Source organism: Leuresthes tenuis, unplaced genomic scaffold (genome assembly GCF_036924035.1).
Source record: "Leuresthes tenuis unplaced genomic scaffold, fLeuTen1.0.hap1 SCAF_6, whole genome shotgun sequence".
Lineage (NCBI taxonomy): Eukaryota > Metazoa > Chordata > Actinopteri > Atheriniformes > Atherinopsidae > Leuresthes > Leuresthes tenuis.
Genome location: NW_027325360.1, coordinates 28,207,113 through 28,222,758, shown reverse-complemented (window position 1 = coordinate 28,222,758; position 15,646 = coordinate 28,207,113). Strand labels below are relative to the sequence as shown.

General features: G+C 39.1%; 1 protein-coding gene across 3 annotated transcripts in view; it reads right to left on the bottom strand.

The window, feature by feature from the left end:
* ppp3cca (protein phosphatase 3, catalytic subunit, gamma isozyme, a) overlaps nucleotides 1-15,646 on the bottom strand; it is a 30,632-nt gene continuing 14,986 nt past the window's right edge. Inside the window, exons 5-14 of one of the 3 annotated variants that reach the window (XM_072388567.1) lie at nucleotides 14,448-14,593; nucleotides 14,128-14,267; nucleotides 10,838-10,915; nucleotides 10,662-10,756; nucleotides 10,429-10,554; nucleotides 10,170-10,247; nucleotides 8,695-8,779; nucleotides 8,060-8,157; nucleotides 4,812-4,838; nucleotides 1-2,485 (exon numbers count right to left, since the gene is read on the bottom strand). In XM_072388567.1, the coding sequence (XP_072244668.1) occupies nucleotides 2,334-2,485; nucleotides 4,812-4,838; nucleotides 8,060-8,157; nucleotides 8,695-8,779; nucleotides 10,170-10,247; nucleotides 10,429-10,554; nucleotides 10,662-10,756; nucleotides 10,838-10,915; nucleotides 14,128-14,267; nucleotides 14,448-14,593 (1,025 nt within the window). In that variant the 3' untranslated portion in view covers nucleotides 1-2,333. Of the gene's footprint in view, nucleotides 2,495-4,811; nucleotides 4,839-8,059; nucleotides 8,158-8,694; nucleotides 8,780-10,169; nucleotides 10,248-10,428; nucleotides 10,555-10,661; nucleotides 10,757-10,837; nucleotides 10,916-14,127; nucleotides 14,268-14,447; nucleotides 14,594-15,646 lie in introns of all 3 variants that reach the window. The other 2 variants (XM_072388566.1, XM_072388568.1) reach the window with 2 other exon arrangements.

Below are 15,646 nucleotides of genomic sequence, written 5' to 3'. Positions count from 1 at the left end.
TAAAACACTGTAGTTGAATGTTTATTTCTTTTCTCCAAGTGATACATCTACTCAAAAGATTTCATGGCCTCGCATGACAAATACAGAACAGGCTTTCACCTTTATTACAGCTACTATACGGTTTGTTAAGATTAACATTTTTAACATTCTTCAAGATATGTAGAAGAAGTGACACGGGGAACGGTTCACCCAATAAAGCCTTACCTTCAAAACAAATTTCAACATCACAGTTATGAATGTAAACTGGAATACTTCATCTTCAGGGTGCGTTTTCAGAAGTTTACTGAACCCAACTGCTAACAACAATACTTTGGACATTTGAAGATTACTGAAATTTAATTTCTAATTATGCAACTGCAAATCTCCTGGCTTGACTGTTCACCATCTACACACTTGCACAAATACAGGCCTTGACATGTGTGGCCAGTGTGGCGTGGCACATGGGCACAACTGACTCGATTATTTCAAAATTCTTCTTTAAAAAAAAAAAAAAAAAAAAAAAAAAAAAAAAAAAGGGGGGGGGGGGGGTGCATTTACAGGAGAACAACAAATCTTAAAGCTCATATCCCCCTCCTTTGTTGACAAAAATACAACAAAATTACAGTCAGGTGTGTCAATGCACCAGTAAAGTGAATTTTAGATGCTTTAGCTACAGTGGGCCTTAAAGGGTTGAAAGTGTTAAAACCAGAAGACAGCTGGATCACTGAATATGGAAAAATAAATACACACCTACAATCTCAGCAGGTGTTAATGAACCACCATCGGTCTAATCAGGAGTTGTAAAAATAATGCATCTGCGACTCAGCCATGGTTGAGATGATTACGGTGCAGGTTAGGCCTCGACAGATAGCTGTGAGCGTGGAGGTGGTACCTTTTATAGCATCATCCCCGCTGAGCGGAATGACTCAGTCCATTGTGTCCGGGTGCAGCGTCATCAAAGTGCTGTCATTTCAGTCAAACGTTTCCCTTATTTGTTATACAAGAAAAAAAAGAATTTGTATTCTGCATCCTCAACAGTGGAAATACTGAAACAAAAGAGAGCCCAGAAAGTTTTTTTTTGTTTGTTTTTAAATAAAACATCAAACCAAACTGCCATAATTCTGTTAAATCACTGAAATTTTTTACATAATAATGAACATCAATCTGGTTTGTGGACAGCATGGCCGGCAGTTTCACTACTCCGTGACACAATCAGCAAGCCTGTCCTCTTGTCCTTTTTGCCTCAGTTGCTTTTCTCGTGCCTTCATTTTCATTCCAAGTCCTCAAACCTGGACTGGTTGGCTTAACCAGTGCTGGAGGAGGAAAAAGAAAAGCTTCCAACCAGGATATGCTGACAATACTGGCAGCTCTGTTTTACGCTGATAGAAATATGACATGTTGTATACCTACATATACCCCTTCCTTTTTTGTTTTGTCCTAGTTTTTGGTTTCAAGGAGTGAGAACATCCTAGCTGCCACCAAGTAAACACAAGTCATACCCACCATAGAACAAACAGCAACTATGATTGCACACGAAGCATTAATCCTTCACTTTAACCGTGTCGTTCAAAAATTATAATACATCACGTTGTCTGTTTAGAGTGAACTAAATACTGAACAAAAATCTATTCAACATCTATGGGGCTTCAAATGTTTCAATAAAAATCTTAAGTCTTCTTTGAATTTCAACTTTAAGTATAAAATCTTAATTTGTAATATTTAGCATCAATCTGATACTTTGCTTCCCTTATTTTTCAAACTCCTCCAAAACATATAGAATTTATCTTTCAGTAAGCAAACACCGCAGATCATGTAGATCCTCAACAACAGGCTGTTGTATTTGTAATTTTCCTATATAGAACACATGAAGAACAGCAATTAAAAAAAGTGACTAAAACTCTTAGATAACGAGGACTTTTTCTATCTTAATTTATAAAATTCAACTTTTTTAAAATCATTTTGACATAAGTTCAGTGTCAGCATACATTTGAAAAAATGTAGCCTCAGATCGATAATTCGTTACTATTAAACAATATCTAATATTTTCAATCTTTAATAAATAAGATTTGATTGTTTCCCGGACAGTCGTATCATTCAGTATGTCTTTTTTTTTTCTTTTTTCTTTTGAACAGCTGGGGAGTGTTTTCCCAGCACTGCAGCCACCTTTTGTTCTTATCCACTGATGTGTCTGTTTCCTGCCCAACAGTGGGGGGGCAGAAGCTAGACAGGCAGGTTCAGCAGAGAAGACACGACAGACAGACAGATAGATAGATGGATCGAGAGAGAGCATGGTTGGGGGCTGGGAGTCAGGTGGTGTGGGAAATGTGAAGATGCGAGGGTGGTGTCTTTGTTGCTTATCCATCAGTGCCGTTCTTGTTGGGAGCGTTTGTGTTGATCGTCATGCCGTCTGGGTGCTGGCCATCTTTACGTGGTGGCATCCGCTCGTTTATCCTGTCCAAACCTCGCGCCTCCTCAAAGTTGCGAATCTTCCTCGTGGGAGAGAAGCCTTGAATAGCTAAAGAGCAGATGAGAAACAAAAGAAGAAAAAAAAACATCAGAGGGTGGAAAGCCATGAATAATCCCTACTTCAAAGCAAAAATTAGCTGTAAATCACATTAAAAAAGCTTTTGATTTTTCTAACAGCCTCTATCAAAATGGATTCTTTAAAGAATTTCACAGTTTCAGCCTAGCACAGTATAGATGATCTGTGAACACAACACATGCACAGATAAAAAATGACTCCTAGAGTTCAAACACCAGTAGGACAAGCTACAACAATAAATACTTCATGTTTTGTAGACTTACGGTGATGTCCCGAAACAGCCAAGGAAACCAGAGAGAGAATATGTGCAAATGAAAAGCAAACTTGTAAGGAACTGTTGAGACACTTTTCACACATTTTAACTATCATGTTAACTAAGTGATTTGAAGGTGGATTGTTTAGAAACCAAAACCTCAAGACGACTCTTGCACAACCAGATATCTATTACAATGAGAACTTTAAGTCAGTGATTCATCAATGGCTACTTCTGCACTTGTGAAAGTTGCCATTTGACTATTGTGGAGTAACTAAACCAATTTGTTTGGCAGAAAAAATACATTGCTTACGCTTAAGTATCGGCACTACTGTCAATATGTAATGGTGAAGTAGGTGCTCATGCAGTCAAAAAGCAATAGATTAACACTTCAATTCATGAAAAAATAAAAATTATAATTATGTTTAGCTTATACTTAACAGCTTAAATAATAAACAACATGTAATAGTTACTGAGTTGACTTGACGAGTTAATAGCAGTAATAAAACAACCCAATTATTACCGAAAAGTAATGGTTAAGTAGGTGTTTGCTAATAAATCGTTAAGCGTTAGCGAACAAGTAGCTGCATTTAATCCATAAAAATAGCAGTAATAATTAAACAAATTACATTAAATAATAAACTGGTAGTAATGTTATGTAGTTAAAATAATTATCTAAAAGAAATAGATAAATATTAAAATCTCTAGAAAAAATGTTTGGTAAAGTTAGCTAAACAAGTAGCATTAGCAAAAAAAAAACCAAAAAAAACCCAACAAATTAACAGCTCCTTTAATAGATAATATTTGTCATATGTTTAGCTTATGGTTTTATTACAGTAAATAATAAACTTGTAGCAATGTTATCTAGTTAAAATAATTATCTAACAGAAATGGATTAACAACTATATTTCTAGCGTTAGCTAAACAATTAGCTTTAGCAAAAAAAAAGAATTAAGAGCTTGTTTAATATATAATATTTGTCAAATGTTTAGCTTATAGTATTAGTTCAATAAATGACAGTAAATAATAAACTTGTAGTAATGTTATGTAGTTAAACTAATTATCTAAAAAAAAAGATAAACAACGTAATCATTATATTTAGGTAGATATTAGCTAAACTATTTTAATGAGCAAAAAAAAAGGAATAACGGCTCATTTAATACTTAAAAATAATGGTGATATGTTTAGTTTTCAGAATAAAACAAATTACAGTAAATAACAGCAAATAATAAACCAATGATTATTTAGTTCAAATAATGATCTTAAAGCTCTGTGTAAAGTGTAAAAAAGCACTGTGTGCAAATAGGTGACTGACTTGTACTTGTGTTTTTAGTGGTCAACCAGACTGTCGACGTTATCGGTGTTATTCATGGACTAAGCTTGTTGGGCTATCACCATCGACCAGAAGGGGTAGACAGTGTAGCAACAGCCAAATGGTGTAACAGGATTAGTTTCTGAAAATATCCCAGGCAGGGATGTCCCTGATCTTATCTTAGCCAGGTCTTAGCAGGCTTTTCTTTGTGTGGGGAGCCACACTTGACCAGAAAAGCCAATGTGATCATAGACAGGGATTTCATGTCAAAAAGAGACAAGCCAGAACATAAACTCATTCTACAAAACTATAAATCCCTTCTGCAGCACAAGCTTTACGTTTCTCATGTACAGAGACAAAACTCCTCAACTACCCTGGAAAAAACATTACTATCAATAAGTTTATCTAAATATTTCTTTTTTACAGGTCATCTCATAACTGCTGCAACTATTTTTTTGTCATAATTTTCATATTATCGTTCCTTTTATTGCTTACCTGTTCTGTAATTAAAAGTTCTATAGATTGAAAGATCACAAAACTGGTGCGATCAACAGACACTGGGAGTGCAAGAGCAATACTCAATAAAATAATGTACAATAACAGGATAATCAGTGATCATAAAAGAGTGGGAGACAAAAAAACAAGAAAAGAAAAGGGTTGTGCTTAGAGGGTGAATACCACACACAAAACACACATAAGATTTGTGCCACATAGCCAATGCGTACCTTGTGCTTTAGCTGCCTCAATGGTAGCTATGTTAACAGGAGTTGGAGAAGGAGGGGAAAAAGGAGTCATCAAAGGCAGGCAGAGACAGTAAATCCAACAATAAACTCAAACTATAAAGCTCTATGTGATAATAGGACAAACAGATGGCAGAATATAGGCCAACACCCATGGCACAGTCACATGGAGGTAAAATTCACACCAGCTGTAAAACATCATTAAAACATGTTAGTGACTGGACAGGAAGGTTAGAGTGAAGATGCCTCTCAGAGATTTAAGATGGTGTTAGTGTTAAAGGGTCAAGAAGACTTATGTGAAGAGAGCTGAGGGGAGATTTGGCTGAGCGCTAACAGTCTAAGTCTGGGGCGAGATGTGAAACGATGACCAGGGAGGGCAACACGCTTGCACAGTCAAATGTTCAATTAGACAAGCCCTTGTGAACATACATATGATTAATATTTCTTTCCATCCTTAATTAGCTGAACAGCCATTTAATTTTTTATTTACTCTGCAGTCATGCAGATTATTTGGTCAAGTTCAATGTCTATATGGGCACAAACAACCTCATTTTGGATTTTATTTCTTTCTGAGGAAATTTTGTTCGTTAGCATTCAAGATGAAGAAGAACCATGTTAAGACATTGGCTTGCTGATAATGAATTGTAGCCATGGCTGTTTTTTTTTGTTTCCTCATTGATCCAGCTGCTTTCATACAGATTTTCAATGGATGAAAACCGGGTGATGGAAATACAGAACTTCCATCATCAGACGTTGCATCAGCCTGACTTATCCACAGTTTGTTTCCCTATGTTTGAAGTTTGACTGGCACTTCCTCCAACAACAACCTACCTCGACTAAACTGCTTCTAGTAAGAACAAAACAGTAGTGGATGGAGAGGTGCATATCTGAGTTTTATTTTGTTGATTTCCTGAATATTCTGTCTGAATTTGCAACATATCTGGATAAAAACCAGATGTTGAAGTGTTCAAAGTGATGTACTATAATAAAGCAGCAGTTTGCCAGCCAGTTTGAAAAAACAAAGCCATGGCTGAGAGCACAATTCAAGAGGGAATGAACAAAAATACACAATTACTTGCCCACCCTTTGTTTGAACTGGCCTGACTGATCTAAAAGCTGTGGCTAGTGGAGCTGACATGGACAATGACATTTTCCGAAAGGTCAAAACATGTGGTTTCTCCTTCGATTGCTCTGCAGCGCCTGTAAGCCTCCAGCGTGGCAAAACGAGGCTCCCAGCATGTCCTCTGGCGGGCAAGGCCCGGTGTTGGCCTTTAGATCAAAGGGGCTGTAGCTACTTCCAGTTGACAGGCTGACCTCCACACCCAGCCAACCCAAAAACTTTTTACTGCGAGGAGGGGGGTCACTTGGCTCGACTCAAAGTCTAGCCAGTGCTTCCTGTGGTGAGCATGCCGTCATTGATCTGGAACCCTTCAAAGATACTAGAGGGGAAGCTAGTCTTCATAAACTGCATGTTGGGATGGAAAACCTTAGCTTCGCCACCACCGATAGACCTGATAATCATTTGTTACCCAAAGATGATGGAGGCATCTGTGTGGTACTTGTGACAGTAATAGGACTAACTTGAAAGAGATGAGGAAACATATAACATTATAAAACTAATGAATATGTAGAGTTATCACGATACGAAAATAAGTAACCACGATACTATACCAGACAAAGTATCACAGTTCCAGGTATTGTCGCGATACTGCAGCATTTTTTTTATTATTATTATTTTTATGAACTGCAATGTACAAGTTATACATACTTATTACTTACATGTGTTGTTATGTGCATGATAAACATAATACTAATATAAATAATCGACTTAGGATAACAAATCCACTGTCTTTTAAAAAATGTATTTGACAAAAATGCTTCTTCGCCAACATAATAAAACATAGAGGACAAAATACAATAAACAGGAACTGATTCCCTGTGAAAACTATATTTTTATGTATTTTCTAGGTGCTTTAACATCTTTTAACTCTTCATTCTTCAGCCTGTACACGGAGCATATAGCCTAAAATTAGCCAATTGGAAAATAAACAGGGAATACTAACCTGGTATTCGACATATAAATCTGGGTGACGACACTGCAGGTGTTTTATGAGGTTGGATGTGTTGCCTCCATTGGCTCCTATAGCTTGGTGGCAGCGCCTGCTCAGTGGACGGCCATAGTCTATTGCTTTACTGTCTGTGCCTTGTTTAAACCCAAAATAGTTCCAAATGTGGCTTTTGGAGTTTGTTTTTGGTGGTGTCACTAGCACGCTGCAGCAGACTCGCTGCTCGGGCCGGTGCTGCCATGGTGTGTGTTTGTGTGTGTGTGTGTGTGTGTGTGTTGTCTCGTGTTTGTGACCGCTGAGCACGCGTCTGGGCGAGACAGAAATTTAGTTTTGAAGCAAATTTCTATCGAAGTGGAGCTGTCTACATGGAGTTCGTTCTAGCTGTCAGAGCTAGTCAGCAAACAGATGGGACCCAGCGTGTGGAAACAGCCTATCATATCCCGGAGGCCACCAGTAACAGGCAAACAGCCAATCATTCAGCAGCTGTGCAGTTCGGTTGCAGTGGTTGCCGTGTGGGTTTGTTTACAAGGGAGTAGCAAGCGGTGAGAAGCTGGGAGGCTGTGTAGCGGAAACTGGCACCGTTAGTATAGTAATCCACGGTAGTACCGTCATGTAGAATTTCTAGTGTAGTAGGAACCGTAACGATTTGGCACCGCGGGGTACTGTGGGTATCGTCCAATTCTACTAATATGTATAAGACTTTCACATGACTGATGACACATTTCACTGGAACCGAAGAGGTCAAATCCTCTGTTTGTCACTTTCTCTCTCTGTATGTCACATTCTCTCTGAAATCACTGACCAGCTCCTTCTGTGATTGACTCCTTCACCTTAAGTGTGTGAAGGAGAAGTATCACAAGTCCTTTGTTCCTGCTGTGGTCAGACCGTACAATCAGCTCTGCTCCCAGTAGACCCCTCCCACCACCCCTCAACTTGCACCCATTCACTTCCTGCACCTGCACCAGCGATATATGCTGTGTATATATACTGTTTAAAGTCATACTGCTGATATACTCATTGTTTATATACATACTGTCACATTTTGCTTTATCTCTATCCAGACATGGTCCTTGTAGTCTTAATCTATTTTTCTATTGTTAATATCCCTTGTATCTATTAAAGTTAAACAATGAAAAGCAAGGTTTAGAAAATAGAAAAGACACTTACCATTCTCTAAGGTCTGCTTTCCCCCCGACAACACTCCCACTGGAAGGGTTCCAGTTGGGGTCAGCCCTTTGAGTGTTAACACGCTCTCGCTTTCCTCCCTAATCAGCAGACAAAACACAGGCGCACACAGCACACAAACAGATTACCTTTCAGCACAGAGGGCTGCAGACACCTGATGTTTATGAGGTCATGAGCTGGATCATCAGGGGATAATCAACCTCCCTCACACACTGCTCAACAGAATCATGGACCGGCAGCTCTACGCACCCACAAGCAAACTGCCATCGTGTGGCCTGGTTCTGTAAGTGGATCGCCAACAACTACAACTTGTGTCAATTTTAGCAGCTGAAGGGATACTTTCAAAGATTTGTAATCAGTGTTTGGATTTGTGTCAACCCAATTATCTTGTCCATGGTTAACAACTGCAATAACTTTTCAAAATGTGCTAAAAGTGAACATTTTACAGCTTTTTATTTGAGATGTGAATGTTTTAAAGATTAGAATGAAACAAAGTCTGATCAAGAGGAATCACCATACGCGCCAGGTACGTTGCTTCACTTCGTTATGCACTCAAATTACGCTCAGAGCTCATTCTGATCCTTATATGCATGTTTAGGACCTTTTTGAGTTCAGACCTGAGAACTGAGAAGACCCGGGCCATTTTCCCCACAGCACGGATCTTGTTCCTGATCACCTCCTTACGCATCGCTGATGTGCCACCTGGAAACAGTTGTTCACAAGGTCAAGACACACAAGACGGATGTGCTACTGATGTTCTTGACAATTATTCAAAAAATTGTATTAAAGACTTCTGGGAAATCAGAAATTGAAAGTGGTTCACAAAAGAACCAGAGGTGATTCTGTTTATAAAGATGTGCACAGATGAGCAACCATCATCAAATTACATTTACTACACGTAAATAAGAGTGTTTTCCCCATCAGAATACATGTTCAATTTCATGTTAAATATTTAAACAGAAACAGGCATTAGGGAGGTAAGATGAAATCAAACAAACAAACAAGATTTTGAAAAAGTGACTGTTCTTATTTGTTTCTGCTGAAGGTGCTGCTGACCGTAGTTTACACCAGCTTGTTAAGGCAAAAGTTCCAATAGATGCCACTGCGTTTTCTATTGCACAGTACCTCAGCAACGCAGAGACAAGACAACTTCCCTTTGTGCGTTTATTACATTACACTGATGTAGCTTTTATCCAAAGAGACTTGCAAGTGAGGAAAGCATCAGCTTTCTAATTCAGAATATCTCTTGGAAGTCCTCATAACAGCGAGCCCTACAGCGCTCAACTGTGATCCATGGGGAGAAGAAAGATGGCTGAGTAAACTGGTGGTTCATAAACATGGTATTGTTTTGATTAGTCGTGCACATAGTATGTGATTTGTGTGCACAAATGAGAAATTAATGATTTATGTTGTAAACTGTGCACTGGACTTTAAAACGACTTAATTGAACCAGGAAGTGTGTCGATAGACTATATCGTTTCCACCAGCAGGTGACCAAACTGAGTGCACTGCAGTGATTCAGTCAGTGCGGCTACATGCAGGCAATCGAATCAGATTAATCGTCACCCAATAGTCAAAGGAGACGATATTATTGTTGTTGTCGCCGTCGTCAGAAACAAACAAACAACACGATGGAGAATGCTGGAGAATGATTCGATTCATTCACCGCCATGTAACAAAGGATAATTACCCTTGCTCAGATAAGAAGCATAACCCAACTATAGCTATAATCGAGTTAATCTCATCATGTAAACCCACTGAGTGTCACCGTATGCTACCGGCTTGGCCTGCTCTACGATGAGGTAGTATAAAGCTTAGTATCAGTTATGTGGTGCGACTTACAGTGAATGATAAAAAGAGCCAAGCTGTAAAATGCCATTTTCTAAGTTGGCTGCCATAACTATCATTCCATCAGTCAAAATATCACATGCATCCATGTTAAAACACCAGTGCAGGTTTAAACAACAGACTTTCTGATAGCGTGAGAGCCCCAACAAGTTTAGTCTTCGCTGACTGACTAATAACATTATCACAGACCTGCACTGTGTGCAGTCCAACCAAGAGCAGAAGGATTTAAATGTCTCAAAATTACCTTCGTACTGATCGTCTCCTTCTGACATGAGCTCATCGTCAGAGCAAATGTTCAGTACATTCACCAGCATCTCTGTCACTGTGTGGGAGAGAAGACACATTAAAAATTAAGGCTGGGGCCAAACTTCTATTTGAGGCAGCAGTGGTGTGACAATTCCATGAAACACACATACACAATCATACAAACCTTTTTCATTTCATAAGGTTTAACTGGACTAAGATAAAACCATCCACATTTCTCCCATTAAAAAGCAACACACCTTTCTCTCCAACAAAAGGCAAAGACCACGTGAAGACGTCCATGAAGTTGGGCAACCAGTAAGGGTGTGGGGAGCAGTTGAACTGCCGGATGTTCATCACATTGTTCTCGTATTTTAACACAGCAGCTAGGATTGACAGAGGCGAGATGGGATTCAAGGACCGAATCTTATGAATGCACGAAAATGCAACAAAAGAGAGGAGAAGAAGAAGAAGAAAAAAAAAAGAGACAAACCTTTATTGTTGTAGACATCTAAGTAATTTGGGGCTGAAAAGATTGTGATTAATGATGGGAAGCCTGTGGTCTGGCTTTTTCTGTACATCCGATACCTGTATAGCCACAAAGACAAGCCTGATTAAACATTTTCTATTTAGTAATATGCTTAAAATAATTTGTAACACGACACCTACCCTGCATCCTGTGCTTCATGGGCTCTTATTACGGACAGCAAGTTATTATTTACCAAAAAGTCGCAGACTGCTGAGTAACTGCAAACAGAGAGGGTAGACTAGTTACAACACTGAGTGGAGGTTAAAGCTTATCCCAAATTTAAACCAGCAGAAGGAACAGCATGAGGCCACTTAAGACCAATTACCAACTGGCTGTTGCTGGCTTAAAGAAATACTTTCACAAGTTCTTTCTGGCCAGTTAAAATGGACGTTAAAAGGTGCTGAGAATCCTAAGAATGGACTGGTGTTTATGTGCTTTGTTGGCCTCTCCAGAGGTTAAAGACTAAAGAGAAGCAGCCAAACTCAGTTGGATGAGGATCTATCAGAAAAGCTCACAAAATTATTTTTCACTGGAATGATTTTCCAAATTAAGTCCTAGTCCTTTCAAACTAATCATTAATTTACTAAACAAAAGAAACCAAGTCCTGCATCAATATTAGGCTATCTCCTAATACTTTATGCATGTAGCTGCAACTCAGTGCATCTCTGAGCTACTCCTGCAGTTTAGTTTGAAAAATATCAGTTTATTAGCAAAATATTTCATCATTTGAAGTATCTTGTGTTATTTCTGTTGAATGTGACTGTTTTACCCTTTATTCCAAATGGGTCAAGCAGCTAATGAAAGGTTCATTAGTTTAGTTAGACATGCAGTCATTCCAGCTGGAAGTTACTGTGAGAAAAACTAAAGTTAAGACTGATTCCGAAAAGCGCTATATGGGCACAGTGGTGCTATGAGCTAAAAACTAACATGTTTAACATGTTAACATTTGCTCATTAACACTGAACATAAAACAGCAAGCTGTTGCAAGTATTTTGTCAAACAGCAGCATCTCATTCAAGCATCTGAACAAAATGAGATATTTTACTCAAATTCACAATGACCTCTTTTTAATCAAAGGGTCTAGAGCTAGTTCAGATCTGGTGATGGATGCAAATCTGAGTTGGTTCTATAAAGAACTGGTTTGATTTTCTATGGCCAGAGAGCCACTGCAGAGCTGCGTAAATCCACGTCATTATATAAAGTGGATGGATTTATTATGTAATAAATTCATGCACTTTAAACATTTCTCTGGTGTATTGTGAGTTTCTGCAGAGGACAGCAGCGCAGGGAGACGGCTTATTCACAGATCACAGTTTGTCTCTGCTGTTTGTCCCCTCGGACACTCAATGACTTTTCCTGGTAGGCTACTGTCTTTTTTTTTATTTTTTAAACCAGCCGTGTTACAGGCACTGTTTGAGAAAAAAGCAGTATGTATTTGTTCATGTTACCTTACACATTTAATTAAAAGTTTATGAATCCTCACGTGTAACATCTTTCTGTGTAAATATCTCATACGACAATATGGACACCGCGGTTCATAATCCGGTGCGGCCTATACAAGTACAAAATGGATTTTCTTTTTAAAATTAGAGGGTGCAGCTTATATTCAGGCGCACTCTATAGTCTGGAATTTACGTTAAGTTGGTTTGTTTGAATAGCCCAGCCCCTGGCATGAGATGCTCTTCACTCTGGTGGAGACTTGGTCTTGGAGTTTTCATGAATTTTAAGTAAGACTCTGGAGAAAAACCCACAAAATTAGGGGGCATGACTGAATAAAATGACAGCCAGCACATGGATTTAACTAAGCAAATGGGTAAAAGCTTCTTGTTAGACAATTACTGCACGGGCGATTATGTTTCAGCTTGCAACAAGTTATTTAACCCCAACTAATGCAATGAGTAGCTTCTCATTTCTTAGACAACCATGTTGAAAGACACATCCCGTGGTCATGGAAATGATGTTAGTCTGTTTGAGAAGGGTCAAATCATTGGCATGCATCAAGTAGAGAAAACATCTCAGGAGATTGCAGAAACTACTAAAATTGGGTTAAGAACTGTCCAACGCATAATTAAAAACTGGAAGGATCGTGGGGAACCATCATCTTTGAGGGAGAAATGTGGTCGGAAAAAAATCCTAACCGATCGTGATCGGCGATCACTTAAACGTTTGGTGAAATCGCAGAAAAAAAACAGTAGAACTCAGGGCTATGTCTAATAGTGAAAGTAAAAGCATTTCATCACGCACAATGTGAAGGGAACTCAAGGGATTGGGACTGAACAGCTATGTAGCCCTACGAAAACCACTAATCTGTGAGGCTAATTGGAAATTTGCTAGCAATGACTCTGAAGCAATGGAAGAAGGTCATGTGGTCATGTGGTCTGATGAGTCCAGATTTACTCTGTTCCAGAGTGATGGGCGCATCGGGGTAAGAAGACAGGTAGCACCCATCATGTCTTGTGCCTACTGTACAAGCCTGTGGGGGCAATGCTGTGATCTAGAGTTGCTGCAGTTGGTCAGGTCGAGGTTCAACAGCATTTTGTGCCCAAAGAATGAGGTCAGCTGACTACCTGAATGACCAGATTACTCCATCAATGGATGGAATTTCTTCCCTGATGGCATGGGCATATTCCAAGATGACAATGCCAGGATTCATCGGGCTCAAATTGTGAAAGAGTGGTTCGGGGAGCATGGATTGACCACCACAGAGTCCAGACCTGAACCCCATTGAGAATCTTTGGGATGTGCTGGAGAAGGCTTTGCTCAGTGGTCCGACTCTCCCATCATCAATAAAAGAGCTTGGTGAAAAATTAATGCAACACTGGATGGAAATAAATCTTGTGACATTGCAGAAGCTTATCGAAACAACGCCACACCGAATGAGTGCCGTAATCAAAGCTGAAGGCGGTCCAACGAAATATTATATCATTTTATTAGAGTGTGTGACCTTTTTTTGTAGGTGGCGAGTTTTTTTGACCAGGCACTGTATATACACATATAGACAGATATTAAGATGTAGAGATGCTTGCCCGTGCAAACATTCTGTTTTATTTCCATTGTGAATAAGCTGTAGTGGTTTGTCAAAAAGGGACCATTCATGACCCATTTTAATTGAATATGTGGAACAAACTGCTTGCACCTGGTAACTTATTTTGTAAAGCCACATTGAATTGGTTAATTTATTTCTAACATTTTTAATTATTTTTAAATCTGTCTTAAAAAGGCTATTTTTCAAAGTGCCTCAGTAAGTTGTTTCGACTAGAAAACGGTGACACTGTGACTTCTGACCTGTGCATTGCAGCCTATTCTGTATCTGGCTATCATTTGGAATTATTTTGTAGTTTTTGGGAGATTAGTTTACAAAAAGCAGCGAGCAGTTTGGTTAAATAAGAGCTAAGAGTTGGACTGTAGAGCCTGTGGTTTTATGAAATACCTGAAAAAGTAAGAGCAGCCTCTGACAGAGTTATGGTTGAAGTGTTCAGATGTCTTTTCGCTGCCGTAGTCCTCACCAGGGTCAGCCCAAATCAGGTCGCACATGGGCCCAAATGCTGGAGGCTCTTTAAACCTGTCTAACTGTGGAGGACAAAACACAGACACTTGGTAGAGGCACTGCGTGATTCAGACTGATTTCTCAAACACAGGAAACCACTGTAACAGAAGCAAAATGCATTTTACAAATGCAGGTTTGAGGAAAATGAAATGTTAGTGTATTGTTTTGTTAGGGCTACAACATGTCAGTGATGGATAACTTACTTTCCTTATATCATCTAAGCAGTTGATTTCTGGTGAGAGTCCCCCATGTACACACAGGAACTGTTGGTTAAGCAGAGCAGCGAGGGGCAGGCAGTCAAAGGCTTCCATACAGGCGTCATACACCCGTTCAGAGTATTTAATTTTACCTACAGCAAAAAACATGTTGACATACACAAAACAAGGCTCAGCACAGCTCCTCTACCAGCAGGACTCATGATTGTTTTCAGTTGCAGGTCAGATTAGGTCAGGAGGAAGTCGACTATTTATAAGGCCGGACATCAGGATGTCAGCGCTGTACACAGGTCATACATTAAATCAAATCTGAGCTTTGTGATTGAAATGAACACGCTTAGAATTTAGCGTGTGGACATTTAAATTTAGAGGCCGACCACTGCTTTCATATTATGTTAAAAATAGGACAATTCATTACAAAACTAACTCATCCCAATCCTTCTTAAGAAGACAAGTGAAGCACTGGATAAGAGATCTAATACAGTCTGTGCAGGCTGAGAAAGTAAGTGTCAGAGCTAAGGGATCGACTGATCTTCTGTTTTACAGAACAAAGCAAACACTCATCACCCAACCTTAGAAATCAAATTAAATATATGTCATTTTTGGTGGTGATTTGGTGTGTGCTGCAACTCATTATCACTGTTTTTTCCCCCGTCTTTTTCCCTTTAATGAGCTTTTTTCTGTTCTTGCAGCAGTAGTGACACCGTTTGCAAATTAATGCTCTGTCACAGCAATCCCACCGTTCATTCACAGCTGTGTAACCTCTCCTAGCAAGTCTGTCTGAGAAAAGGTTTAGGGATTTAGTAAATCTCTTTTATCAAGTGTGGGAGACGACTATGTCTTGCTTCTGGGGAGCAACAACAATTAGTATAACTGGAGTGGTGCTACACTGATTTTAATGTTCAGCTTTAGAACTAATCTTTTAATATCCGTCACTAGGACAAATATTTCTAAATATCCTACTAATAAGCTTTTTAGACTTGAATGCTGAAGCCTGGCTGTCTGCATTTTAGCCAGTAAACCCCTCTGAGGAAGTTGTATTAACACAAGAAAAAAAAAAATCACACAAGTGAAGATTTTCATGCTGATGACGCCTCCCGAATTTACACGCATTTCAAGACGAGCATATTTAAAGGGGGCTCAGTCATTGGTTATCACACAAATCAGCTTAAGGTGCCTACATTTCT